Below are 27,851 nucleotides of genomic sequence, written 5' to 3'. Positions count from 1 at the left end.
CTTCTTTCCAGGTTCCACATACTTTATTTCACCTGCTCCCAAACTTATGTGTATTAAGCCAGTTTTCACACAGAAACGTAGGGAAAAGGAAATAGGGTGTTTCCAACACAGCAGGGAAGAGGAAAGCTGGAGCAGGCAGAAAACTCAGGTTGCAGTCAGAGCATACTAGGAGGAAACCTGCTTTGAGGCATCTGTAGAAAGAAAGAGGAAAGAAAAGGCAACGTGACTGATGAATTTTTAGGAAGGTGTCTGCAGAGTAAGAGATCTCATGGGATGAGTTGCAACATCTTTTTATCATTGACATAGGCATTTCTAGTTGTACTTAGACTGTACTTAGTTGTACTTAGGGATGATGTGAGGACTGCATGGAAATGAAATAAAAAGAGATCATTTTAACTTTCCATGGTATGCTCAAGCCTTAGTCTACATTGAGATTAATACCTGGACTAGAAACTGTGCCCACAACTAATAAGTAGATCCCAATTCAACCTGCAGTCCAAAAAGGCTCTACATCACATGACAGGATTAAATGCAGAGCAGAGGTGGGATGCTTTACCTGCTTACCACCAGTCCTCTGCCCTGTCCCAGCTGGAAGCCTGTTAACACTAACCTGAGCTGCAGGGGAAAGCATATTCTCTTGCCAAGTGGTCATCTGTAGAAACAAGAGGGACAGGGTGGTGAGCTGCAGGGCCGCATGGTAGGGTAGTGCCAAACTTCTTTCTCAGTAGCACAACCATCCCACTACCTTAATTTTTCACTCCTCAGACTGTGAATGCGGGAACAAAGAAACATGTCTAGTGGGTCAGGCCAGTAATCTCTCCCCGCAATATGTACCCCACACAACCATAAAAGATCACCTTGTGCACAGTGATACCTTCTAATGCAAGGACATTTTTTGTAAATAAAAAAACCTTTCCACAGCGTGTCCTGATAGCCTAGCTTATTTAGTGATAATTAGTATTTTCATGTCAGATAACACTCTTTAAATTGTATGTATTAAGCACAAAAATTATTGTACAGGATGAAATAGCAGAGAGAGAGCATATTAGCTGTCAATATTTAGCTCTGTAATAGCTGGATTAAAAAGTGTCTTTTTCTTGCCATGGTGGAAGGGGGAACAAGAATGGAATTCAGTATATGACACGTAGTGCTGCTTTCTAAATCTCCAGTGGCACTTCTTCTGTTTTGTTCTCAAATTTTTTTAAAAAAGAATTCTTAGTGTTCCATCTGCTGTTTTGTCTCATACTGAGCACAGAATAATCAGAGAGACTCAAAATATCATCAAGATCTCTCTTCTCTGTGCTCATAATTCATTTAGAGCTTTAAAGAATAACAAATTATTTTCCTATTATCCTCTGAGACATGGCAGGACACAATAGATGGTAGGATTATTACACTATACATGAAATGCATACAAACAAATTCTGCCTTCTAGTGGATCGGGGTAGCACTATGTAGTACTGATTTTAAATAAATGCCTAAGTATTCTCAAGAGAGCTAAAAAGCTGAAGAAGTCATGGCAAATTGTCAGAGAAGTCTTCTAGCTTGAAGCTAGACAAAGAAAACAAACAGAGTCATGGAACATGTAACACCCCACAACATAATCACAGTGCCAGGCAGCCTTGTCTTGAGAACTTTTTTAAGCAACTGGCTACTTGAATATTGAAGTTTTGTACAGAAGAAACCCAAGTTTGAAGTTGCAGGAGGACGTGCACTGGAATGAGGGGGTTAAATGGAATCAGGGTCACAGACATAATTTTGTCTGAGTGGGGGATACAATAGTTACTTTACACCAATGTTAGTGAAATCTCACCTGGCTTATAGTAGTCATAGATGTGCATTGTTGCAGCTTTCAGATTCTGCACTTCAACATCTTGTTCCACTGAGATGTTAAGCTTCAGAAAACTCTCACCCAGCTGGAGAGAAGAATGGAAGTGAGCAGAAAAGCACTGATCATCTCAAAATCACCTACATACCAACTTTACTCCATCTGCATGAAAGGGTTTTTTTCCTATCTTTCCAGGTTCTTCCACCCTCTTCCTCTTCTGTGAAAAGTTTAGCCTCCTTGACCAGCCTAGAGATTTGTATTTCTAATCTGCAAAAAGTCCCCATGCAAAGTACTTCAGTTGCTACTACTTGAATGGGCAGTTCCCTGTGGTCCTCCTCTTACCTCTTCCAGGTAGATTGTGATTTTGTCTGGTTTTATCTCTGTCTTTTTCACAAGGGTTACCTTCTCCAGCTGTACAGGAAGGCAAGAGATAAGCTTGGTTAATATCAGCTTATTGGCCTTCCCTGTTTCACAGCAGGTTTGGTATTTGTCGGTGAACCACTGTTGACAAAAGCACTTAGCCTAGCCTGAGGACTAGTCAGGTTTGCCTTCCTCGGCATTGAGATTGCTGGGAGCACATTCAAGCCTTAGAAAATATTTTCCAGTTTTGGTACAAGTGTCCTTGAGCCATGTTCCTACTTTCATCACTGGTAGCAAAGGGAAAACTGGTTAGTACGAGGCTATGTTGGATCTTCCTGGCTATTGTTTGGAACACTGGAGCACGTCATTGAACAACTCCGTGGGATTCAACACCACTTTATGGAATATCCCTAAAAATGGCACTGGTAAGTGCAAAGGGGCCCAATGCACCCCAGGTAATTCTAACTAGGTGCTTTTTCATCTTCTTTCTGACCTCTTCCTGTGTATGCAATCCTCACTATGAACACAAAAAACTGCATAACCACTTGTGCAAGTGGAAAGCTGCCTTGTGAAATAGCCTGTTACATCTGCACTTGTAATTACCATTCTCTGACACTTCTTAAATGTTTGGATATTTCTGACTGAGCTACATCTGGAAAACAGATTTTGATATCTTCAAGGAAAGCCAAAGGAACAGTCAGTCTTACCTCTTTCACAGAGCTCTGAACAGGAATGAACCCTGACAGCATCTCCACCTCCACCAGGGCCATGTTACTCGTCCCACGGTCCCCTACATAGCTGAAGGGGGTCAGGAGAGAAGCATGTTAGATGTGGAAGACAGCACAGCATTTCTAGGAGATAATAATGGACACTTCCAAACATTGCCCTGCCCTACAGTGATATGAAAGCTCAGCAGTATGTCTAACTGGTGGGACAAAGGAACAAAAAATGGTCGTCATCTACTCCCTCAATAGGGACACAAATTGTGCAGTATTATGGTTAATGTGGAAATAATATGGCTTCCTGTTGCCCTCTCCAACTGGTGGAACTGACATTTGCTCTTACAGGCTGAGAGTGGAAACGTTTGTATTGTTCTCTTTCAGTAAGGACAGTAAGGCATGGAGGATATAGATCAAGGCTCTCGCTCTAGACAGATGCAGGCAAGTGAAATATGGATAGGGACTGAAGTTTCTGCTGCCTAGTTCCAGCTGTGTCTCACACTATGGGGGGATGCACTTCAGGGCTGCTTCAGCCCAGGATGCCAAGCGTTCCCCAACATGGGAGCTCAGCTGCTGGTGCTCTGGGGACTGCTGAGGTGCCTGAGATGGTTGCTGTGGTTGTGCAAGACACTATCAGTGCACTGCCATGCTTCTCCAGGCCTTAATTCTCAGTTAACAATCTCCTTGGGATCTATGGAGAAGAAGAGAGTCATCCTGTGTCTCTGATTCTACAGACAGGAGGCTTTCATGGGGTTCTAGTCATACAACTGAGTTCATACTTTTTTCCACTGAAGAAAGAGCCTCAAGGGATCTCATACCTGACAGACACGTGGATGCCAAACTCTTTCCTGACACCATCACATTCTCTTGGGACTGTTTCCACATCCAGGAGAAAGACTTCTTCTGTTTTTGGTGGTGGGATGTTATAGTACAAAGCAGTCTGGTGGGGGAGAAAACATCTCTGTGAAGAAATTCAGAGTTTCCCCAAATAGAGCACTAGCTGTGCATCTGGCTTTAATGGATTGCTGGCTAACACAGTTGGACTCAGATGCACTTTCTGTTCAGAGATGTGCTGTTTAACACATTGTATCAGATACACCTGCCAAATGCAACCCAAAACTTGGAGACTCAGCTATCGGTGATTCAAGGCCTCACTCAGTCTTATAAAAAAAAAAATATCTGTTAAGGTTCAAGGAAGCATTTTAGCTAAAACACTGCCCTACAAGGAGAAAGAAGCGTAACTGTTAGCACTTGACATGCTGATAGTAGCTCTAGGTCTCAAGGGGAAAATACTGGTAGAACAATTACAATCCCTTAAGAAAGAAGAACTAAAAATTGGAAGAAGACAATTCAGCAAGCAGGATGATCACACTCATTCAAAGAGCAGCATAGGCCAATCTTCCTCCACCTGCCTGGTGACTGACTGCCTCCCCAGCATGTGCTCATCAGATGTCTTATGCTCATTGACTGTATGCAAGTGTAGCCAAGCAGTATGGTTGTAGTTACCTCCTGCATGCATTAACAATTAATAATTGTTGTGTCCCCTTGCTTAGACATTGCTTGCAGATTCTCTGTGAGCATAATAAGATTCTCTGTGGGCATCATCTGAACAGAAGTGACCCAGCAAAAAAGGTTTTCACAAGGAGTGACTTGAGTTCTTTGCTGGATAAATGGCTCACAAGTGAACAACTATCAAAACTGCCAGAAAAATAAGATGCATCCTCCTGATGGACCAATTGTATTGGTGTACTGGAATAAGAAGACTGTGGTACCACATCACTCCTCATCTCTGCAAGTGATAAATACCCAAAGAACTTTGTGTCAGAAGATATACAGTGTCCAGCTCCTCAAGCAGTCACATCAACAACACACACTCAAAATTGAAGCATGTACTCTTCTGTGTCTCTATACTCCTAACTTCAGATCTACTGGTCTCTTAGTAATGACATGCCTCTGTAGGATAGGACAGCAAAGCTGAGACATTTCTTAGAAAATACCAGAGATAGTTACATGAAACCCTGTAAACAAAGTGCACCTGAGTACCTTCAAGTTTGACATGTTTCTACCTAGAAGGCAAAATCCTATTCAGAACTTGAGGCTATAGTACCTGCTTAAAGCCAAACCTCTCTTCAGCAGTCAGAGGCAAAACCTGAGAGCTCCGTTCCTTACGTGTACGCACCTGGACATAAACGCAGCCACTGCCCGTCGCTTGCACTGTGTAGGTCCCTGTGTCTGCATGGAGAGATGCCTGATGCAGGACCAACTTGTTGTTCCTGTGCACATGGAACTCCAGTGGAGAAGCCCCCTTTCCTTTCACTGCCACCTTGACATCTCTGATCTCCTGAGGAATCAGGGCTGCATATTGAGCAAGGGCCTGCAGGCTGACAACTGTGTCCTGGAGGGAGAGTCAGAGTCACTTTGCTGTGGGGCCATGCAGGACAAGACCCAGCACAGCAGTTCAGGGACTGCAGAGAGAGCTACAGTCCTCATGGCCCTGATTCACACTCTTGACACAGGCAGGCTCTATCCCACTAAGTGCATATAGGTAGGGTCTATGCATCAGGCAGCAGGATGATTTCTGTTATGTGGAACGGGCAGCTTGTGAGCTCTGGGCTTAGCAGTGCCAGAGACCCTGGGTAATCGCAGTTACACTACACAGAGAAGAGTTTCCCCATGGCACTTCCTTTCCCAAAGAGGGTTTGTATACCTTTGTCTGCAAAGGATGGGTCTAGGGTGACATGCATGTGAGAGGTGTGCACATCACTCCAGGTACAACAACTCTTTCCCCCATGATTTCCCCTGGTTTGTTACCTGTGTGGAAGCAAATCCTCCGAAGGCATTTCTTTGTGCACTGAGCCAGTGCACAAGCTTGCTCACCGAGGCTTCATTGAGTGACAAATCTGGTTTGGAGACATGAGCCAGGATGATGTAGGCTACTGTCTCAATTATGGAAGAAGACTTTTCATCAGCAGATTGTGATGTCAGTAGCTGTGCTGATGGGAGAAGAAATATGTGGAAAAGAAGAACTGTAGATCCCTGTATATTCAAAGTTATGTTCCAAGCTTCAGCATTTTTGCTGTTTCTGCATTTGCCTAGCATAGAGTAACGGGACCCCCTGTGCTGAAAAGCTCTAGGACCTATTTCCAGTCACTTGTACATATTGTACAAGAACTGCTCAGTCTTTGAGGGCGAATTGCTACCATGCTACTGGAGGAAAAAGACTACCCAACTGATTTTGCTGGCATCCTCACTATGCAGTACAGAGTGAATGGCAACTTAAGCAAGAGCTGGGCTCCTACTTCAGGTCCAAGCTCACAAGCACTGAACACATCTGAGTCCAGTTGAATATTTTGCTGCAATTGTAGTAGGGGACTAACAAAATTCAGCTAAGAATTTAGCTTAATTGTGCCAGGCTTAATTGTGTAGGAATCTTCTGCAATGGTACAAGTGTGAAAACCTAAAACACTTTTAAATTCAAAGTCAGTTTTCAGAAAAAACCTTCACTTTTGAAAGAAGAACCACCAAATCACTTTTTGCATAATACCAGCCTCAAGACTTCAGAATTTAGCTAAGGTCCCCTACAGAGAACCTTCATTATGTTTATCACAATGGAAGGTATTTTCCTTCTTGTATTATTACAGAGGCAGCTCTGAACAAGTACTGCACTGAATGTCTGCAATTCTACTCCTTCTTGTTCCAGCTGGCAGCCTGAGTGGCTATGCAGTGAGCAACACTGAGCACTGGTAGCTGGTCAGGCTGAAAAGTCCTCTCTCCCTTTGGTTTTTTTTTTTTTAATATGTTACTTTTCAGTCCTCAGTGTAGTTCACCACACTTCCAGACAAGCAAATGTGGGGAAGAACTCACTTAAACCAATGCAGGTAATATTACCAACTGTTTAACCATAGGCTTAGCACCTCAGCATCCTCACTCAGGACAGAAGTCTATTTTTTTTCCCCAAGCTAATGAGACAAAAGGAAGAACCAAGCTCAGCAGCTCAGCCGTAAAGGCCCACCCACCCAAGGGCCCTGAGCTGAATAGAGCAGCAATGGGGAAGCAGTTAAAAGGTTTGAATTTTTCAAGTAAATGTCCTGAACAGCCCTGAACAGACATGGTGAAACAAGTTTGCTCTGCAAGATCTCTTGTACTGTTATGAATTGCTGAAGAATGACAGGAGCACCATGACACAAAGAAGCATTTTAACTGCACAAATTAAGCATCGATGACCTGTGCTGCTTTTGATTAGAGATTATTTCCTGGGTTTGAGAAAACAAGAGATTATCGTAGCTTGAATAAATTATGCTTTTCTGACACAAAAGTGTATTTGTGAATAGCTAAATCTCCCAGAATACTGCAATTAAATTCCACAGATATCAGACCTTGAACACAGTCATGATCTCTAGGAACCCAAAGCAACAACCTACCAGTTTCCTTCTGTACCATATCCAGGAGCTGCTTTCTCATCTCCATGTCCTTACTCAGCGTGAAGACATAAGCCATCAAAGCCTTGACATAAAGGCTTGTCTCATCAAGTGTTACCTTCTTGAGGCAACGTAAGGCATTATCCAACATGGTGTCCTGAAAAAGGAATCCAAACCAAGTGAATTTCCTCTGACCAAACACCATGTTGTTGTGAACATCTATCCCCGACACATCCTTGATGTATTTTAGTGCTAGCATCTCTCCTAGGACTGTGAAGCATGAGGTAGAGTGGTCAAAGCATCACTGACTGTGGGTTGAAAGCAAAGGTGTGCTGGACTTATCATAGGGATAGGGGATTGCTAATACACTGGAGAATCCAGCTGTAGGAAGTGTCTGGTAACATGCTGGCTCAGAATTGTCAGAGACACATGCTGTGGGTGTCTGATCCTGAAGGGTATGATGTTTTTAGAATTGTACCATTAAGCCTGGAATATCAGTTCTTTTTTTCTAGAACAGTCTACACTTGTCTTGAAGATCACTTCTTTTATTTGGGGTATGGGGGACAGTGCATACCTGAAAAGTAGTCTTTTTTTTTCTCCTTTAGCTCTGTTGATCAGTTTAATGAAAACCATTGCCTCTCCCTGCAAGTCCTTTGTTATTTTCAGACACAATTGTTTCCCTTGAGATGAGCTGGGAAAAGCAAGTGCTCTGCTTTGCTGCAAATCAGGCCATTTATATTAAGAACTCCTCACTAAGTCCAAATTTTCCTGTTTAGCTTATTGTGTAGCAAGGTGGGAATGACAGAATCTTTCACCAGCTCAAGCTGGGTACTCCCTGAACCTCCCAACCAGGGGAGGAATGAATGGTGGAGCATGCTCCCAGGCCCTGCAGGAGTTTAGGTGTGACTTACATTCCTCTCCAGATGGAGTTCCACCAGTGCAGCAGCAATATAGGCTGTTAATGAGATTGTATCATCCACACCACCCTGCAAGCACACAGACAGTCATCAGAAAAGAACAAACCCAACCACTGCTTGCCTGTCATTGCATAGCCCCAAAAACTGCATCTGAGAGAGCACAGCAATGTGCTTCTGGGCATTCCTGGACAGGAAAGCCCTCCAAGCTCACTTGCTGAATATCCTGAAAGTTTGCTGTTGAGGGCAGTCTCAGCCATGTTGTTCAAACAGCCTAGACATCCCTTCTCACAGAAAGGCATGAAACCAACTGTAAAGCAATTTATTAAATATGTTACCACTGTACACTTGAATAAAGTTTTTATGATGCAGGATTTGCATCATAAAGAAGAAGTTATGCAAGTTTACATATAAGTCATCTAACTTTGAGAAACTACAGATTAATATGTGTTTAACAGGCTTTCAGGAGCTGCTTTTCATCTCAGAGGACATTCATTCTTGGGGAGGTTCTGCTTACATCCTCAGATATGAGACAAGAACACATCTAAAATGAGAGGGGGAAATTGGGCTAAGATGCTAAGAAGTGTCATTCACACTGTCTGGAAGAAACTTTGTAAGTGTGAGGCAGGTGGAGGTGCAAAACCTATTCCAAAAAGTTCTGTTCAGGTAGAAAGCTCAAGGTGGGAAATTAATGACAGTCAGGCAAGGATGAACAGTCTACATGTACATTCTGGTTTTATTTTGTACTGCATCCAAATTTTAGGAAAAAATGTGTAACCCTTTGCTTTATGAATGTAGCAGCCTGTTTTCTTTCAGAAATTTGCCTTCTATTTAATGTATTTAATGCCTTGTATTTAATTTTGTAATCTGACCTGTGTGGATTATTCATACCTTTACAAAGGCGATGAACCCAAGTATTGCCAAACTGCACACACACTGCTCAGTACCTAAGCTCTAGGGCATGTTCACCAAGAGTTTGGTGCATTTCCAGCTATACTGCAGGGATCGTTTGGGGGATGACAAGCTCCAGGAGGAGTCATATTTTGGGGCAGTGGAGGGACAACTGTGTCTTCAGACAATCCTGTGTTAGAGCACATGGAGTATTGGGCACTATAAGGTACGAGAGGAGGGAGAATCCAGCCAGGGTATTCTAGACAAGCACTAAAATATAAAAATATTTCTCATTTCCCTGTGCCCTCATAGTGCCTTGGCACAATTAGCTGTGTTGTCTTTTGGCAAGAGTGAAAATTAAGAAAGAGTCTAAAACCTCACATGGAGGAAATGACTGCTGTTTTAGGCCATGTTTTTCATTCAGCTCTGGGAAGATGCCTTAGCCATGCTAAGCCATGGGGACATTGCTTTGTGGTACTGTTCACAGTGGAAAAGCCTGAGGAAGCAACCCTGTGCCACACACTGAGTTCCTCCTGCTCCCACTCCCATGTCTGGCAGCCATACCTTCAGGTCATTGTTGAAGAGCTTCCCCACACTCTGGAAGCAGCCAGTGGGCAGCTGGTGCTTCTGCAGCCAGCGCAGAGCGCTGTGCACGTGGTCCTTGTCGATGTAAATGTGAGAGCTGGCCTGCCCAAAGGACCTGGCTACAAAAGCTGTCAGCCTGTGAGCAGAGCACAGAGGAATCCCATGTCGCAGCCGGGAGATGAACCAGCAAGGACAACAGGTTTAGGGTGACATAGCAATTCTGGTCACTCACCATGTGTTGCCCTGCTCATCACCTTTCCCAAAGGCACTGTAGGAGCCATCGTCGTGTTTGTAGAGCAGCTGACGTTGGTAACCTGTGACAAGAGGACGTGGCTGATTGTGAGCACCTGTAGCATCTCAAACTGTATCCTAGCCATAGGAAGAAGCCATGGCTTCACAGCAAGAGGCTTCACCAGATCTTACAGTCAGAGCCACTGAGACAAGGACACCAGCCCCAGCTCCCCGTGCATCCCACAGCATCAGCGTGACAAGAAGCAGCTGCACAGCACTGCTGAAGTGGCCATGTGGCTGCTTTGTACTACTGGAGCTCTTTGGAGCAAGTGCTGTGGGTTCCTGCCCTGCTGTTTTGCAGAAGGGTGACATGCTTAGCCACCTCATGGCTCCCCATGTGCCAGGGAGCCCTCAGGGGCTTTGCTGTGAACAAAAATAGTAGTAGGAGTGAGGAGGAAGGCTTTTTCTAGAGGGGACACAAATGAAACACTAATTGCTTTTCAGCACTTCTCCTAGCCTGCTGGGACTCAACAAAGCACTTTTTAATGGGATGTACAGGAAACAACAAAGCCATGCCTTTGAACTTTCAGGGCAGAATGCTGTCTGCATCTGTTTGCTCTTCCTCCACCCCCCTCACTGCCTTAGTGTTTACCCTTTGTCTTTCCTCTCTGCCACTGCCATTCTCTTGGGTAGACCCCACTTTCCCAAATATGGGTACATGTTCTCAGTACATGCTTGCAGTACCAGAGAAAAAGGGGGAAAGAAAAGGAGTCAAATCCTGTCTAGACAAGGAGACTGGCAGGCTGAAAGGTGAGGCATATTACAACATGAGACATGAACACTGGCACTATATTAAATTCAGATTATACTGGAGAGAATTGACATGACCTCAAAATCTGGTTTCTAAAACACAGGGAAACATTAAGCTACTGAACTCTTCTTTACTCCCAAAGGCTACTCTTTATTCCATGTAATAGCAGCTGATGCCATCTTTTCACAAGGTGTTTCTGTCAGCCTTGGACTGATAAGGGAACAAACAGGCATTACATAATGATGGAAATCACGAATTGCCTACACCTTTCTCAGAAAAGCAGCCTTAGTACCTCAATTACCAGCAGAGACAAGTTGTGCTTTCTTCAGAAACTTTTCTTTCCATGAGACATCTCCCTTTTCTCTGTGATACCTTCCTTTGTCACAGTTCTGGCAGTTGTTCCCACTCCGGCCCTTCAGCTCCCCACCAGATCTGTGTCCCACACTCTTGATTTCTAGCAGCTTCACTTTGCAGCAGAAGGAAGAAGGACATTTACCTGTTGTCAGAAATTTCAGTGCTTTATCCTTAATTTCTGGGTTCAGTTGTTTAGTCTTGTTCAGGTACTGGAGAATGAAGATGTTTGGTGCAAACTGGACCATGTTCTGTTCACCACAGCCAAAGGGCATGCTTAGCAGCTGGTCTAAATTTTGGAGTGCTGGACCCATGATGTCACCTTACATTTGGGAGGAGAGACATGAAAAAGGAAAAGCACAGACACTGAGCAGTTTAAAATAAAAGGACTGCTCCCTTCCCTAAACTCTACTGGGATCCTAGAAAAGAGCCAGTCCCTGCCTGAACAGACATGATTGAGATTTCAGGTGACCCTTCCTACCTTAGGCCAGCACAGGAAGGGAGGCCATCATGGTTCTGGGAGGAGGAAAGGAAGCTTGAGGGAAGTTTGAAGAAAGGTAAAGAGAGCTGTCGCTCCTGAGTGGGTATCAAGGTGGAAAAGGAATTACAGAGACAAAGTTGGTGGAAATATGCAGGGATAGTTTTGGTTCACTTAAATATTGGAAAAGATTACTCTATCAACATTTCTGAGGCAAACATCACACCCCTTACAAATGATGTCATTAGGAGCAGGGTCAATGCATCAATAAGACCAAAGCTTTGTGGAAGTTTTTTTCACTACAGACCCAAGAGCAGGGAAAGCCTTTCTCACCAATCACAGAGAATGTGACTCGGGCAGATCCCTCCAGCACTTCTGCAGGCAGAGTCAGGGAGAACTCTTCAGAGATGGTGTTATCTGAGGAAGGCAAAACCTAGACATTTATCCCATGGAAGAAGCCATTCATATAAGTGTAACATCAAGGAGACCCAGGTGAAGCAAAATGTGACATCAAGTCACAGGAGCCAAGACCTGCAAACAAATGCCTCAATACAGGAAATTTTGCCAGGTAAAAGATTGACATGGACAAATTATAGTGGTTGTTCTCCCAGATAGGATGGTGCCACCCGTGCTTGCTCTTTGATTAATTCCCCCCCACCTCTGGATATTTGTAGTAACCCTGTCCATTCCATCCTGGTCTCATGATCAATGGCAGTCAGGAATTTTTGTCCCCTACCTGCAGGACAGAGAAAGGCATTTTGGGTCTTCTCCTGTAGGACACCTCCTGGCTGCAGATGGAGAAAGAGTAGTTCAGATAGGGAGGACAGGAAAGGAAGTCACCCTGCCTTAGCAAGTTTGTCTGATGTCCAAGAAGGGGCTAAACTTCCTCTTAGCATCTTGCTTACTGCCCCAGGAGACAAACCCCTGTCCCCAGAGGTTCTCCACCCTGAGATGTGACCAACCTTCACAAGCAGAGATTTTATCACTGTGTCTCTCCCTCCCTGCGAAGGTGTCACAGCAATCCTGTTACCACACAGACTGTGTGACTCTTCTGCCACGCTGCTCACAGTGACATTCACTCTGCCTGCAAGGAGCACAGGGACACGTTGCTGAGCACTTCCAGTAGACAGCTGTATATACAAGCATTAGATCCAGACATGCAGACGTGGGCAAATTCCACCCCTCCTCCCAGGAGCTGCCACATATCCCTCTGCCCAGCCTCACCCAGCCTCGATGCCGTCACGTTCCACACAAAGGTTTTTGCTTCATTGGCACAGAGGCAGCTGGTGAACTGGCAACTTGGACAGGCATCCACCTTTAGTTCTGGGGTCTCCATGAGGGTGGTGTGGACCTGAGCGTGGTTGGACGTACAAGCCCACATTGGGTTAGTGTTAGTAACAGGTACTGCACCAAGCAGCAAATATCCTGGGTCATAAAGTGTGAGGTTGTGCTTTGTGGCCCAGATGCCAGCATCAAGAGCTCCTGAGGAGCTCAGAGCTTGTTTTTGGGCTCAAGATTTTGTTTTGACAGAGACCAGTAATACGGGGAGACTTGCTTGAAAGAACTCACCTGGATACAGTCCTTGAGGTAGTTGAAGACAGTGGCTTTTAGCCTGAAAGTCTCTCCTTGGATCACAGAGTATGGCAGTGATACATCCACAAAGAATGGCTGGAAGACCCTAAGAGACGTCAGAGGTGAGAAACCAAAGCCAGTATCAGCAACACAGAAGGTGTTGGCATTCCATTCTGTGATGGTATCAGGTACAGCAACTTGGAGAGATGCTTGTCCATCACCCCTGCAGCAGAAAGCAGAAGAGAAGGACTTGCTTAGAAGCAGTCAGAATACTCCAGGAGTGTCCCTGGGGAAGGAAGGCAGAGGCTGTTACCAACCCGACAGACACCAAATCCCAAATCCAGGTCTCTGGGAAAAGCATCCGTGGTTTCGGCTTCTCCTTGTCGTCAGAGTGAGGTTTAGAATCAGCATGGGTAGCTTGGCTGCCTGATAGAAAGCAAGTGATACCTCAGAAAACAGCATATATAGCTACAAGTGAAACTAGCTCTTCATTCACAGGTAATCTAACACAAACCACAAATGTTTTGTGACACAGAATATGAGTGGACAGGGCTGGTGTTTCAGTGAGAATCTGACACAGTGTGGGTATATTTGGGGAACAGAGCTTTAGGGAGATAGAGCTGGACAGAGTTTAGCCCAAGGCTCAGTCTGACGGATCCAAATTTGGTCTGGATCCAGCAGGAGACAGCATGCTGAAATGGAGTCACACTCCTTTAAATGATCTGTGAAAGTGCTGGCAGAGAGCACACTACGTTCTGTATGAAAAACAGTGAACACAGGGACAACAAGAAAGCATGGACATTTGAGCTTCTACCTGTGATTTGTAAATCAAGTCCACAATGGAATGTGGACACAAACTTTGTTGCTCTTATATACAAACAAGAAACACAGCAGGATGGGGGTCAGTTGTATCAGCTGCAGGCTGGCCAGAACTGGGAGAGGGAAGACCCTTCACTCAAGAAGTTGGATGTGTCTGTTCCTTACCAACCATAAAGTGTTTTCTTAGATATATCTTCTTATGAAAGTCTGGAAGCGCACAGGAAACAGGTTTCTTGATTCTAGTGTTGGTAAATATTTTCATACGCAGTTTCTGGGGAAATAGTACAGACAGCAAATCGTTGATAAATAAAAGGGAACAAGAAATGTTGAATCTCATGATCATGGGTATCAAATGGGGGCTGGTGGCCAGTGGTGAAACACTTTTAAAGGCTGCTTGTTTATACCTATATGCATAACCTTGTGGTTTAGACTCTGACCAGTGCATGAGGAAAGGAAACCAGTTTCTTAGGAATACTGGGACCAACTATTACTTCTCATACAAGTAGATTTCAACTAGATGCGCACTTCATATGCCCAACCCTAACAATGACACACAGTCTAAGGAATAAGCATCTAGGAGACAGCACAGTAACATGCCTTTTGAAGGGAATCAGGGTCTGTATTTGTATGGTAGAGTTCTGTCAACCTAAGAAACCCATGCAATTCAGTCTACATTTGTGTTGTTTTCAGTGTGTTGTTACCGTCTTCTCCTATTTTGAGGTGCTTCAACTTGCATATATTTTATTAAAGAGCATTCTGCCAGAAGCAGCACTTCTCGCATTTCAGTTAGCAGACAAGTTAACACTTTTCTGGCTATCATGCTTGTTAGCACGTTGGTTTATTTCGTTGTTTGTCTTGACAGTTAGCTATAAAGCCAAACTGTGAAAGACTTCATTTTATTTAAAATGCTTGAGGATAAGTAAGGAGATGCTCAATGAATACAGATGCTCAATGATTACTCAATGAAACAGAGTAAAGCAGTTTGTAAATACAATAATAGCCAAGTGGTGATTGGTCAGAATATGGTGAGGTGCTCAGGTATTATTGCTGTATTCTTGCCACTACCACTTTGTAGTTATGGGAGCCTGAAGTAAATTTGTTCATTTTTACACAATCTTTTTTTTATCAGGTGGTTTGTACTATGCTTACACAACTTTCCCCAAATGAGTGTGGCTACACTGGATAGCAAGGAACAGATGACTACTTGCAGTCATTCAGGACAGCATATTTTCACTAGCACAGGAAAAGTTTAGAAGAGGTGTAGGCACTCACCTTAAACAGGTTATAGACATCAGCCTCACTTTGGAACCATGGTGCACCCATCTGAGCCTTTTTGTGGGGTCTGGGCTGCTGGGGCAGGCAAGGGTATGCCTCAAAGTCTTCCAGGCGGTAAGGCAAGCCTCGTCCTCCAACCATGAAGCTGTCCGTGAAGATTTCCTCATACAACTGCAACATAAAATCACAGGCCTTCAAACAGAGCTGGCCAACAGCCACGTGTATGGGTCAAACTTTTGGGTTGTTGCCCTCTATTCTATATTAAAGAGCTTTGCAGTTGAGGAAGTTAGCACTAACCCAGTTTACATCAAAGGACATAATATAAAGGACATATATAGGATAATATATACTAAATGACATAAATCCAAGCAGTGGATGCAGACAAGCAGCTTTTAGGCTGCAAGACAGTTCAAGCCTTTCAACACTAGGGTGCAAAATTAGGATAAAAATGCTTCAGTTTAAACACAAGGCATTGGTACATCTGATCTACATATTTAAAGACTATTACTTTAAACACCTGTTAGCAGATGATGCAAGTGCTCTGCACTAGGACAGCATCCCTATGAAATGGACCACCAGATCACACTGTGGGCCCCATCAACAGGTGTAGTGCGTCCCCCTGGATTTGGTGAGGCTTCTTTGTAACACCCTGTACTGCTATAATTTAACTTACAACTTTGCATGAGGCATAGACCTGTTTTATCTCCGGTACACATTGTGGATTTATATTAAGATTTTCAATTTTTGCAGTAGTTTTGCTCCAAGTTTTAAATTAGTTCCTCTGAAACACAACTGCTTTAAGGTAGGTGCCTCCAACCCTTCTGATTCTCAGAATCCACCTGGGTGCTGACAAAATACTGACCACTTTTCGCCAGCCACTGTGTGCTCTTGTCTAGCTACTGTTTTCTAAAGAACTGCTCCAAAACACTGATCTGTCACACAGTTATAACTCAGCAGGGGTTGGGGCAGAGGGATAGGAGGACCCTGCCAGGGCAAGATTCCATTTTAAAGGCTTAACCTCACTGGTTGGTGGAAGATGGTAAAGCAGAGATGTGGATGTGAGGGAGGCTACCAAGCACTCTCCCTCCAAGCAGAAAGCACCAGCATTTCCTTGAAGCAGCTCTCCCTGCCTCCCCCTGCAATGCCATGTAGCATCCACCACCCTTCAGGCAGAGGCTCACAGAACAGAGCTGAGGATGAGAAACACAATCACCCCATAACTGCTCAGAAGAGGCCAAAGAAGGGGCATGGCAGGGCAGCCACCTAACACTGCAGCTGTCCTGGGATGTACTGTGGGCTTCCTGCCACCCATGCATGGAGGCAGAAGGCAGGCAGACGTTAGGAGGGTGGACATGGCAGGCTGCACTCACGCTCTCTGCTGTTAGGGTTCCGTTCCTCTTCAGGAGGACACTCCTGTCAACAGCTCGCACAGAGCACAAAGACCCTGGAGCAGCCTTGAGGTTCAGTCTGACTTGTGATCCTGGGATCGCCTCCTTCTGTGAGAATTCCAGTGCCACCTGCAAAAGAAGACAAGGTCTGGGGTCTTAGCCTTGGAGAATGGGACCCTATGACTCTTATATGTCTGGGTTGCAGAGGGAAAGATTTGAATAAGGTAGGGAAGGAAGATGAGATGCTGAATCAAGCCATCCTGGAAATCCATTGGGAAGGTTAAAGGGGCTGCAGTGCACACAGCCCTAGCCAGAATTCCTCTACCAGCACACATCAACTACCCTCTGATCCAGAAGTACCACAGGGAGCTAAGCAAACAGGTTTCTCTTCTGTGTTAGGGAGCATATGAGGGACAGTGTGTTCCTAAATCAGTAACAGGGAATGGGCGGGGGGGGGAATGTTCAAGGGGACCTGGTTTACTCCTTGAGCAAAGCTTGCCAGCTGGTGTTGTGGTGAGCAGGACTAGGAATTCAGGGAGAAGGAGATTACCTGTCTTGTTTCTCACCCAAAATACTTGGGCATCTGGTTTGCATATATCCAGCTTATACCATTTGGACGAGGATAAAACAGGACCAGGAACTACAAGACGAGAGCACATCAACAATGCTATCACACTCCTTGTGTGATTTCTGCTCACCTTATGTCTAAAGCACATTTCTACTTCAAACTGCTCCACATCAGCCACCACCTCTCCATCCGAGAAGACAGCATACACCAGAAGGTTAATGTCAGGCAGGAACTCATTGCCAACAGGCAGAGTCAATGAGAAGGAGCCCTGCAGATCTGCACTAGACAGCAGCAAGGAAGAGAGGGACAATATCCAAACAAATCAACTCATTGGAGTGGGACACACATTAAGAATCAAAAGAGCGACTTAATAATTTCTGCCTTGCAGATAAGAACACCCCACGAAGACAATGTCACAAATTAACAATAAACCAAGCATACCAGCCATTTCTTTGACTCATATATTCTCCAAAGGTACAAGTTAGCAGCAAAGTCATAAGATTGGATGTTAGATCAATTAGACAAGACAGAAGGAGGACAGTTGCCTAGAAAGACACTGAACTGAGAGGAGATTGTGTTGGTTTAATGAGAAGGATTACCACTAAGAACTCAGTTCAATATTTCCCACCTGTGAATAACACCTGCAGAGAGAGTCACTGGAGAGTGGTCAGTTTTCTGGCGTGTGTTATGAGACACTTAACTTATGTTAACTAATGTTTTTACTCACTCTCATGCTGGGTAATTGGCACCTTCTTCTCTCTGCTGAAAAGGATCTTGCCTTTTGCTATGACCTGAAGAACAAAGAGAAGCACCATTCAAGGGTCTGAATTCTAAGAGCATGAGGAAAGTGTGAAAAGAACACAGGAAGAGAGAATGACATCTGACAAATGTTGCCCCAGAAGTTCCTCTGGCAGGACATGATCTGCAGAGTTCTGCAGCAGAGATGCTGATGGTATAGCTGGGTAGGACTTGAGAGGTGTTGGTTAGGCCATAGAAGCTGGGGCTGCTTGCAAAGAGGTACTTCTCAAGCTTCAGAAGTACTTCAGAGGTACTTCTCAAGCTATGGGCTATGAAGCTATGCTCTTAAGGCCCAGTGAACTCTGATCTTTGCATTACTAGGATCCAGTACTTTTTGGTTGTACGAATGAGCCCAGTTCAGTAACCAAGACAGTCACAAACTCTTGGCTAGGCTTTAGTCACACCCTTGCTTCGACTCACTTTCTTGAAAGTGGACTTCATCAAGCGCTACTGCATACCTCTGGTGTGTATCAAGGCCCTGTGCAAGGGCCTTTCAAGCTTTTCCCTGCAAAGATACAGGCGGGGGAATGTCAGCTGCCCCAGAGATTGCCTCTTAGTTCTCAGACAGATTGCCCCAGACACAGATAGACATCTGGGGCACAGCTTCTGGGCAGAGTTTGGGCTAGCCAGCCACTACCATCCATATGGACATAAGAGGAAGTATGGCAAATGGCAGGCACCTATCACCAAGGCTTAGGTCAAGACATGGATAACAAAGCAACACAGCTGGGGGCTAGGAGCAGGTCCAGGAACTGGAAAGCAGGTGCAGGTTTGGGCAGAACAGAAGCCACAAACTGATTGCCTAGGAGTAGCTTTACCTTTCCTTTTAATATCTCTGTGCTGTGAGAAAAGGATAAAATACCAGTAAGGATAATCTTGCCCTGAGAATCAGCTGTCTTCTGTGCTCACCAAGTAGTAGAAATCAATGTGATCTTCTTCAGAGCCAAGTTTATCCTGGGAAAGGATATAATCCACCTGCACTTCCTGCTCTTGATCACAGGACATCACGTCATTCTTGGCCTTGATCTCAAGGAAGCTGCCGCTCTCAGAGTAGAAAGGTTTCAGCCAGTGGAGGTCATCTCCCTCAATTTCACCAGAAAATGAGCTGTCATCACTTGGAGGGCTGTAGGTACCCTTCCGAGCACATAAACACAAGGGGGCAATACAGTTAGTATCAAGTGATGCAAGAGAGCTTGTACACCTGCTGAAACTCTGTTATCACCTGAGCTGATGTCAGACTGCACATCTGTACTCCTAAAATAATTTGTTGAAACATCATTTTAAAGTCTTATGAGATTTCCTCTTACAAAGTTTTAGCAAGAGTTTTAGATTTGACCACAATCTCATTTTTTCTCTATCTTTTCATGGGACACACCCCACACCAGACAAAATATTTTCAGTGGCTGGTACTCACCCTCAGAGAAACCATCGTGCTGTTCCAACTGGTGGTATCCAGTGTGAAGTGAGCTTCCCCCTTCTCATCTGTGAGGAGTGACAGCTGTGTCTTCTCATCATTGACATCAACTATTAGATGGACTGTTTCATTTCTGAGGGGAGACTCTGCACTGTGACAGAACATCTGTAGGGAAGGGGAGGAAATTAATACCCTGTTGTGCCAGATTCTGAGGCACTTGCCAGTGCTTAATATTAATTGCTTCTATCACTGGGTTCCCTCAGCCCTTCTAGCTTTCAGACCAGTTGGAAAGATCTAAATAAAAGTCCAGTAAACACGTGAAACCAATAATTTGAGGCTGTTCGGGACTGGAACAAAATAGTAATACAGGTAAATGAGACACCTCTACTGGGGGAAAAGGTGAATTCCTCAGATCCTGAGATGTTTCTTGGACAATGCTGTAGGATCTTTGATGATCAGAAAGAGATTTGTCCCCAACAAATTAACTCTTGTTCCTTGCCCTCCATACTGGGGTCAATACTAGCCCAGGTGAAAGTGTTTCTAGCCCCAGGACAGCAGTCCTAGCATCACCCAGGGCATCTGAGTCAGAAATGAGTGCCAGTGAACTGATATGCAAGGCTTTAGAGATTTCTGCCAAGTTACCCTGAGCTTTCATCCAAAGGGAATGGTGCTGACACCACCCCCATCCCATATGCACAGATTAGTTTCAGGAGATGCTCCTGGGGAAACCTCCAGAAACTGCAGCTGGCCCCAGAATTCCAGTCCAGGAAATATACTATGTTAGGATGGGGAGAAAAAAAATTCTTCTACAGGAGGCTTCACTCCTAGTTTCTGGGTGCCAGCAGAGCAGCATTTACTTTCCTGGAGACTGTTCCTTTCCTGCTACAAAAGGTTTTATCTGTGATGCATTCTGAGCAGAGAAGGGATCCATGTATGTTACCTTCCCTGTGTACGGTATCCCTCGTTTGTAGAATGGATGGAGGTTGATAAATTCTATAGATTTCATTATCGTTGCAACAGGAATTTGAGCCATTTCCACAGAATGGGCTCCTGGATGGAGAGATGAAAAATCTGTTGAATCTGAAGCAGTGCTCTTAGGGAAGCAGAAGTAAGCTCTAAATTTAGGAGAGAAAATATATTTATCTAGGATATGATTCCATGAAGCTTTCTGGGCTTCCTGTTTCATGACATGATGCATAATCCCTATAAGTATTTGTTTACATGTTTATTTGTTTATGCTTTTTGAAGATAAAGGGAAACTAAATGACTGTTTAGTTATAAACAGTCCAGCATTTTGCAACTGGCTGAGGAACACCCTGGTGTCCAGGCAATCACTAAGAAGTTATACACATGTGAAGGGAGGTGAACGGTGGAGAAGATCAGGAAATCTGGTAAACACAGATGGAAGAGGTACTAGAATAGAGACTATTGCCATGACAGAAGATTTGGGAACCCTCAAGTTACTTTTTCAAAAGAAATTCCACTGCCATGTAAAGACCAAAACCAGAAATGTTGCCTGTGAAGAAGAGAATGTATTATCCAGTACCTGTTCCATTTTCTACCATTTTTCCTTCTGCAATTACATAGCTGTCAGCTCCATTTATTTCCAGAGCTTCTGTCTTTATTGTGAAAGTAGCGCAGCCATCCTTATTTGTCTGCACAGAGAGGAGAACAGAGAGAAAGAGTGTGGTGTGGAGGAAGATAAACTGTTCCATAGACACCAAGCAATCCTAAAGAAGTATTTCCAGATATTTTTGGAATAGAGGAAAGCTCCCAAATCCTAACTGTAGAAACCCATCATGGATACCTTAGGCAGAAAAGAAAATCAATATGCTTGGATTAAACAATCACCAAAAAAAGTGGCAAAAAACAAAGTACTTAAGGCAAATCACATAAGGGTTAATTATGTCACAGAGAATCTCAGGAGACTGGATTCAGCCCAAATCCTGTAGCTGAGAGGGCATGAATTTCATTATGTGAGCTAAAGGTCTCCCTGAATGCTGTGGCCCTGATTAATAAAGCCTGACAGTGTGGCTTTCCAGACATGACCATTCCTGTGACATAGCCATATTAAACACAGGCATCCTGCCAGGTACAGATGGCAGGAGTTTTGCCAATAATTGAGGGAGAGCCTAGGTATAGCTAGTGTTTCTAGGCATGCCTGTGAAGTGCTCCTCAGAACCTTTCAGGGCCTCTTGCATGCCATGTGGAGCTGGCATTCAGCTGATGTTTTGCACAGCTAAGACTACACAGCATTCCAGCTGGAGTGCATTTTAAAAGATGCAGAGATCCAGCTAGATTTTTATATTCTGGCTCATTGCTGCTGGTCTGACATTTAGAAATATTTTCCTGTGCCTCTCAGGCCAAAAGAGCTGCATCTGAAACCCGTGGGAAAAAAACAAATGCAAAGCACAAACACAAAAACAATGGACACAGATGAGAAGAAAATGTAACCAGCAATGGACATAATTTCAGACCAGACACTAGCAAGCTTAAGATGACTCATTGTGCAGGGATAGAGCGAGAAACAAGGCACGGATCCACAGTCCATGTGATGCTTTGATAGCCTGCTTATTGGTGGGCCTGGTCACAGGGCTGAATAGGCCAGTGATGGGGTGATCTGATTGCACACAATGTGATACAGACCCTTGGGAAGGGTCCCAGGCACCACTGCTTCCCATGGCTTACACCTTCTCCCAAAGCACGGAGTCAGGAACGCACAGCTAGAGCAGTAATTCAAGCAACGGGGTTATGGGAAGAGGAATCAGTGGTCTGATCATGTCCAGCAACTGGGAAGACACCAGACTGGACAGGTTGGTGCCCATCTGAGGTGCATGGAGACAGGTTAAGGGGGCAGAAAGATATTTTCAGACACTTTTGATCTCCTATTTGTTCACCTACCCAGCTGTTTTGCTTCTGAATCGCTGAACTTGTAGAACTGCCTTTCATGTTCTGGGAGTACGTCATAACAATAATTTCTACTTTCCCTTGAACAGGCTTCCCATAAGTATACCTATGTCAAAAGAGAGAAACATTCACCAAAGATAGTCTGCTGACTGTCAGCAGAAATATTGGTATAGGACACCTCCCATCCTCATCAGGGGGAGTGGAGCCTGAAGAGCTTTGCTTTGTACCTTGTTTGCTTAGGAACTTTAGCTCATCTTTTAAAATCATTTTGCATCCCTCTCCACCCACTATACCCAGCATCTTTAGTGTCCTTCAGCCTCACAGTAAGTGACCAGGCGTGAGAAGGAGCCCATTCCAGAGTGTGATGTGTCTCCCCAAGACACAGGGTAATGCAAAAAGATCATACTGATAAATGGAAGATCACTTCTTTTTCATGAGCAATCTGGAGGTGACAGTGGAGCCAAAGGGCAGAGATCACAATGGTATCATGTACTCACTTGCCACAGGCAACCAGCTGAAATTCCTCATCTGATGTAGTGATATGTGGAGGGTGCTCGATTTTCATCTCAAATTTTTTCAGCACTGTATGGAAGAGAGTAAGATAAGGATTGGGGAAAAAAAAACAATGGATGGTATGGATGAGTATGGACACTGACAGAAATTGTGTTATAGCTGCAGTCCAGATGAGGGAAAGACAGTGACGTCCCCAGTTCTTCATCTCCATGCTGCAGTCGAGTTACTCCCTCCAGCCACACCACCCCATACTTGCTGCTGCAATTGCACATGGGACTGCTTTCTACTCCAGCTCAGGCAAGCTTAAACACTTAAATGGCACGAGGTTCTGTCTTTTCCAATGCCAATTAATGCGACCAAGGCATGATTCCACTTCCCATTACAGCAGCTGACTGGAGTGGATGACAAACCTAGCCCAGAAAAGCGTGACAATGAGCAGCAAAACATGCTCATTACAGGGCCCAGATGCAGGTAGAGCGAGATGTCAGCCCACGGCCTCTCCTTTGTACCCTGTGCAGCTGCAGAACCTCCAGCCCTATGTGAGGTGGGCACACAGACCCATCCATCCTTGTGTCCATTCTGTTGTTCTCCTAAGGCAAAAGGTGGGATGAACACAGCTGCATCACCCTGCTCTCTCCTCCAGCTACACACACTGCTTTTCCCTCCCCTCTGTTGCTGGAGTCTCACCATATTCTTCAACACTGAAGTCTTTTTGAGCCATGTCCTGCTGCACTGAGATGGTATAGGTCCCAAGGGATGCTTCAGACGCCAGGGGGAAGGATAGATCCACAATGCCGTGATTTGACTTTACATTCAGCCACTCAGCAACACGGTTGTATTCAGGATCCTGTTTGGGAAAGGGCACTCAGAGCCACAAGTCACATTGGGAGCACATGTACCTGGCAGGTCCAGCCATACTCAGGCACAAGAAGGCACTACAAGGGCTTCAACTTGACCCAGTAGAGAGGACTCCAGATTGCCAGGAGAGATACCTTTGCTTCCCTCCAGTATTATTTTAGTAAACTTAGGAATTACAGAAGCTGCCAAGAACAGTAAAGCTACTGAAGTGGCAACATCATAACACTGTGGGAAGGAGAAGAAGCTGTGCTGACCACATAGAAGCTGACCACACAGAAAAAACTTTGGCTGAACCTGAACTATAACCATAACTTCATGAAGTTACACTTGTGGCACACCTCTGAGAGTGAAAGATCATAGTAGACAGATACATCCCTTTGGTCACTTCTTTGTCACTTACCTGCAGCCATATCTGGGCATACTGTAAAAACAAGAGAAACACAATCTCAGTTTTGTAAAACATTATCCATGTGAACCAGTATAAGAACTCTGCCTGACATGGGTCCCTCAGCAAAAATTTCTGCCCCATCCAGACCCCACAGTATGTCTCCTCCTCCATCTGTGCCAGCTTACACCCGTCTTTTTCCAAGGGACCAGTGGATGAGTGGTTTCCTCCTAGGATAATTTATTTTTATAGTTTGACAGGCATGAAAGGAGATATCTCTTTCATGGGCCTCTCAACATGTTTCATGCTGAAGCTCCATCTTCTAGGAAGGCACAAAGTGATACTCACCTCATTTTTAATGACATTAAGGTTCTCATCAAGGTTCACAATTCGAAATTTCACTGCAGATATAAAGAAAAACATAGTAAAGCATTCTGGCTGCAACATGTCCTTGCACAAACTTGCTTCTCCTTTTCCATGCTCCAGTATTCATACCTCAGAGATGCTCAGGTCTTTTGCCAAACAGCCCTCCCCAGCATCTCCCACACCCGAGGGCTTTGTCTGGGAGGCTTATACACAGCTGTGTGCTGCAGAACCCCACTGCCTTTACCTAGAGAGATTACAAAGCCGGGGTAAACAGTGGGCTTGTCTATAGTGGGGTCTGTCTGCAGTCCATGCATATCGTGAAGATGGTGGGGACTCTGTAATTCTACAGCTTGGAACTGACACTCTAGGTTTTACTCAAATATGAACAACAGTCTTCAAGGCTGTCCAGTGTCCTGGAGAGTCCTGGCTTTCCCTTTAGGTCTCACTAGAGATATGGCACCAAAACAACACCCAGGAGCAGCGGGCTGGGAATTTGATGTAGCACACCTTAGAGGGGAAATCCTGAGTCAAACTGCTCCTAGAAACACTGGATAATAGAGATCTGCCCCCTTCCATCTCCAACAGCCTTAGCTTGCTGCACTTGGTGAAATCTTCCCTCCAGGTGTGGCTGCTATCTTGACCCTTCCCTCCCCATTTCCATATGCTGCTTTCTTGCCTTACCTGTTTCTCCAGGTTTGTATAAGTCCTTGTCTGTCTCTATCCGAATTATATTCTTCTGGGGCTTGACCAGAACTTTTTTGTCACCCTCAAGGAGCACATTGTCTCCACTGTGGATCAGGACATGCAGAAAAGCCACCTCCTCTGACTGTCAGGTTAAAAAAGAACAAATTACCTCAGACTACAAAGAGTTTGGAAGAGAACCAGAGGCACCTGTCCTCCTTTCACCTCCTGTGATTTAAGTCTCTCCTTTCCCACAGTCTTCTTTTTGTTGTCCAGCTTCTTCATTCCCTTTTCTTTGCCTTTCTGCTTGTCATGTTTGCCTCTTTGCACATTTATTTTTCCTCTTTACTATCTTTCCCACCCTGCATCTCCAACATTAACATGGCTCAGGCACAGGAGAGTCTGAAGCCCTCTAATTTGTAAGAGCAGAGATAGAGAAGAGACATATCCTACCTCTGTTTTCTCAGGAATTAACATGAGGTCTGGCACCTAGGTTGATTGACACAAGGAAATGGAAAAAAATTCATCAGAAACTTTGCATCTTATCACAGATATGACATCATCTCACTGTTAAAAAATCCCCAAACTCCAGAGTCCAAATTCTTCCATATGACTCCATAACCCACTTGTGATTCTAGGGAGAAGCAGTCATTGTCTTGTTCATGAACTTAATAGTGAACTGTCTAACATGTCATTCTCCCACTTAACAGAAATGTGAGAGTTTTATGGAATTAAGTAAACCACAGGAAAGTCAGATCTGAAGTAAAGGGAAATGGGATACTGATGAGGCAAACACAGGACATCTCAGCATGAGAAAGATTGAGCTCACTCAGCAGGAGAAAGATCTTTTTGGTGGTTTTTATTTTTTGCTAACAGCAGATTTCCTTGGCTTTCCAGAACCAGGACTTGCTCTCTCCTAAGGGCTGGCACCAAACTCTTAGTTAATCATTGTCATGTTGATGTAAAAACCAAAAAGTGACTACAGCCCCTCCTTGAATGCTGCTGAGTCTGCAGGGCAATCAGGGCGTAGGCACAGTGACTTTGCGCAGTGCTGAGGAAGACGGAGCAGTTTGTAGAGCCTCAGCACCACACACATCTCCATGGCTCTCCAGAAACATAGCTGAAAGTTCTGTAGTCAGTGTGTCTAGATAAGCTAACTACAGCAGTTAGCAATGACAGGAACTCAAGCCACTCCAGAAATATCCAGAAATATCCTTGGTGAAATTCAGTTCATTGTGGGTTTGGCGCCATCACAGCTAAATTAAAGCAAGCTCAATGTCTATGCAGGCTGCAACTACATCTGGCAATGTAGATGCATTGACTTTTGCTGTGATATACAAGCACTTTTAGGGACAAAACACTGAAAATGAATGTTTAGTACCACGCTTTATGTAGGATGAAATGTGTTGATACAGATACAAAAAAAATCTGTTCTTTTCTATAAAAATCTTTCTATACATAGGAAAGATGCCCTACTATCTTAGACTCCAGGACACTGCTGTATTTTGCCTAGCACTGGTAGGGAAATATACTTAGCCTGCTTGGAACCTATGGCAAGGAAAAGGACAGTGTACCCAGAGAAGTGCCATGCTCTTCTGTGAACGTGAAAGTATCCCCTGTCAAATCAGTAGTCACTTCTACACTCACCTGGAAGGTGATGCTCTGAAAAGTGCCTGGCTTCTCCACATCCCGCTCCACCAGTGTGTGATTCTGGGTTTTTGTCTGCAAGGTGACAGCCAGGTGAACATCCTCAGTTAGGGAGCTGAAGTGAATGTAGAGCTTCTCCTCCTGGGACTGCTGCATGATAGCAGGGAACACCACCATGTAGTGACTAGAAGAGAGCAGTACATGTTCAAAAACAAGTTAGAGGCTGAGGTGGACAGGCCAGAATCCATCTCTCTGCTTTCATGAAGAGGTAGACCAAGGGTGAGAAATGTCTGGAGGACTGCATTGAAGGAAGTTTAATGCTTTCAAGCTCCTTTTCAAACGAGAAAGGAGGAATATGTCCAGTATGGAGAACTCCCAATTTCTCTGTGTCACCACTCTGCCACCAGCCAGGACACAGCTGCCCAGTCCACGATGCTCCAGCTGCGAGTACACAGAGCAAGGCTGTGTGAGGAAGCCAAAGAAGCCAAACGTTCAGTGGCTGAGGCATTAGGCTTCCATCCTCACACCAGACTTCACCCCATCCAGCACAGCATGAACAGAAGCAGAGCTCCTGTGGCCTCTGTAGCTCTGTGGTGTGTGCAGTGCAGCTCCTGCACAAGCCAACACCGGGAGCTGCCCCTGCGGCAGTGCTCAATGCCCAGGACTCTGCAGGAGCTGCTTCTGCTCAGCCTCCCTGGGAGCCAGGTCCCCACCATCCAGCTCTGGGGTGCCAAAGAGTGCAGCCCCTCAGCACCACCCTTCAATGACAGACCCTTCCACCAAGCCCCCTGAAATCAAAAGGAGAGAGTCTCACGGTTCCAGGCTTGCTGCAGCTGGGAATAGGGTCAGGGCTAAGAGGAGCAGTGATGCTCCCATTGCTCAGGCTGGGACACACAGCTGACAAGATCCACACTGGAGGAGAGAACTGCATGTACTGATGGATTGGAGCAATCCTAAATACCCCCTCAGGTACTCCTAGGTTCAAAGAGTAGGGGAGTTAATATATGGAGATAATATCTTTTCTAGGCTAATGACATGAGCTAATATTTACTTGCTCCCACCAACAGCAGAGTG

At 44.8% G+C, this 27,851-nt stretch overlaps 1 protein-coding gene across 1 annotated transcript; it reads right to left on the bottom strand.

Moving 5' to 3' along the window:
- Positions 1-27,679, bottom strand: LOC128783645 (alpha-2-macroglobulin-like protein 1). Its single transcript, XM_053934588.1, has 37 exons — positions 27,592-27,679; positions 26,778-26,961; positions 25,584-25,619; positions 25,131-25,275; positions 24,432-24,484; positions 24,099-24,119; positions 23,528-23,687; positions 22,825-22,909; positions 22,322-22,433; positions 20,967-21,075; positions 20,361-20,470; positions 19,421-19,585; positions 18,916-19,140; positions 17,936-17,999; positions 17,339-17,484; positions 16,623-16,769; positions 15,250-15,423; positions 14,143-14,248; positions 13,476-13,584; positions 13,156-13,381; positions 12,811-12,937; positions 12,549-12,670; positions 12,323-12,374; positions 11,920-12,003; positions 11,254-11,430; positions 9,948-10,029; positions 9,695-9,851; positions 8,237-8,311; positions 7,329-7,482; positions 5,719-5,900; positions 5,087-5,302; positions 3,726-3,847; positions 2,896-2,986; positions 2,171-2,239; positions 1,814-1,916; positions 611-652; positions 1-191 (listed from the first exon to the last, which is right to left on the bottom strand). Exons 1-37 carry the CDS (start codon positions 27,651-27,653, stop codon positions 166-168), a joined length of 4,320 nt encoding a protein of 1,439 aa, XP_053790563.1. The 5' UTR covers positions 27,654-27,679; the 3' UTR covers positions 1-165.
- Between the last annotated feature and the right edge of the window lie 172 nt (positions 27,680-27,851).

This window comes from Vidua chalybeata, chromosome 2 (genome assembly GCF_026979565.1).
Source record: "Vidua chalybeata isolate OUT-0048 chromosome 2, bVidCha1 merged haplotype, whole genome shotgun sequence".
Lineage (NCBI taxonomy): Eukaryota > Metazoa > Chordata > Aves > Passeriformes > Viduidae > Vidua > Vidua chalybeata.
This window is presented reverse-complemented; position numbering and strand designations above follow the sequence as displayed.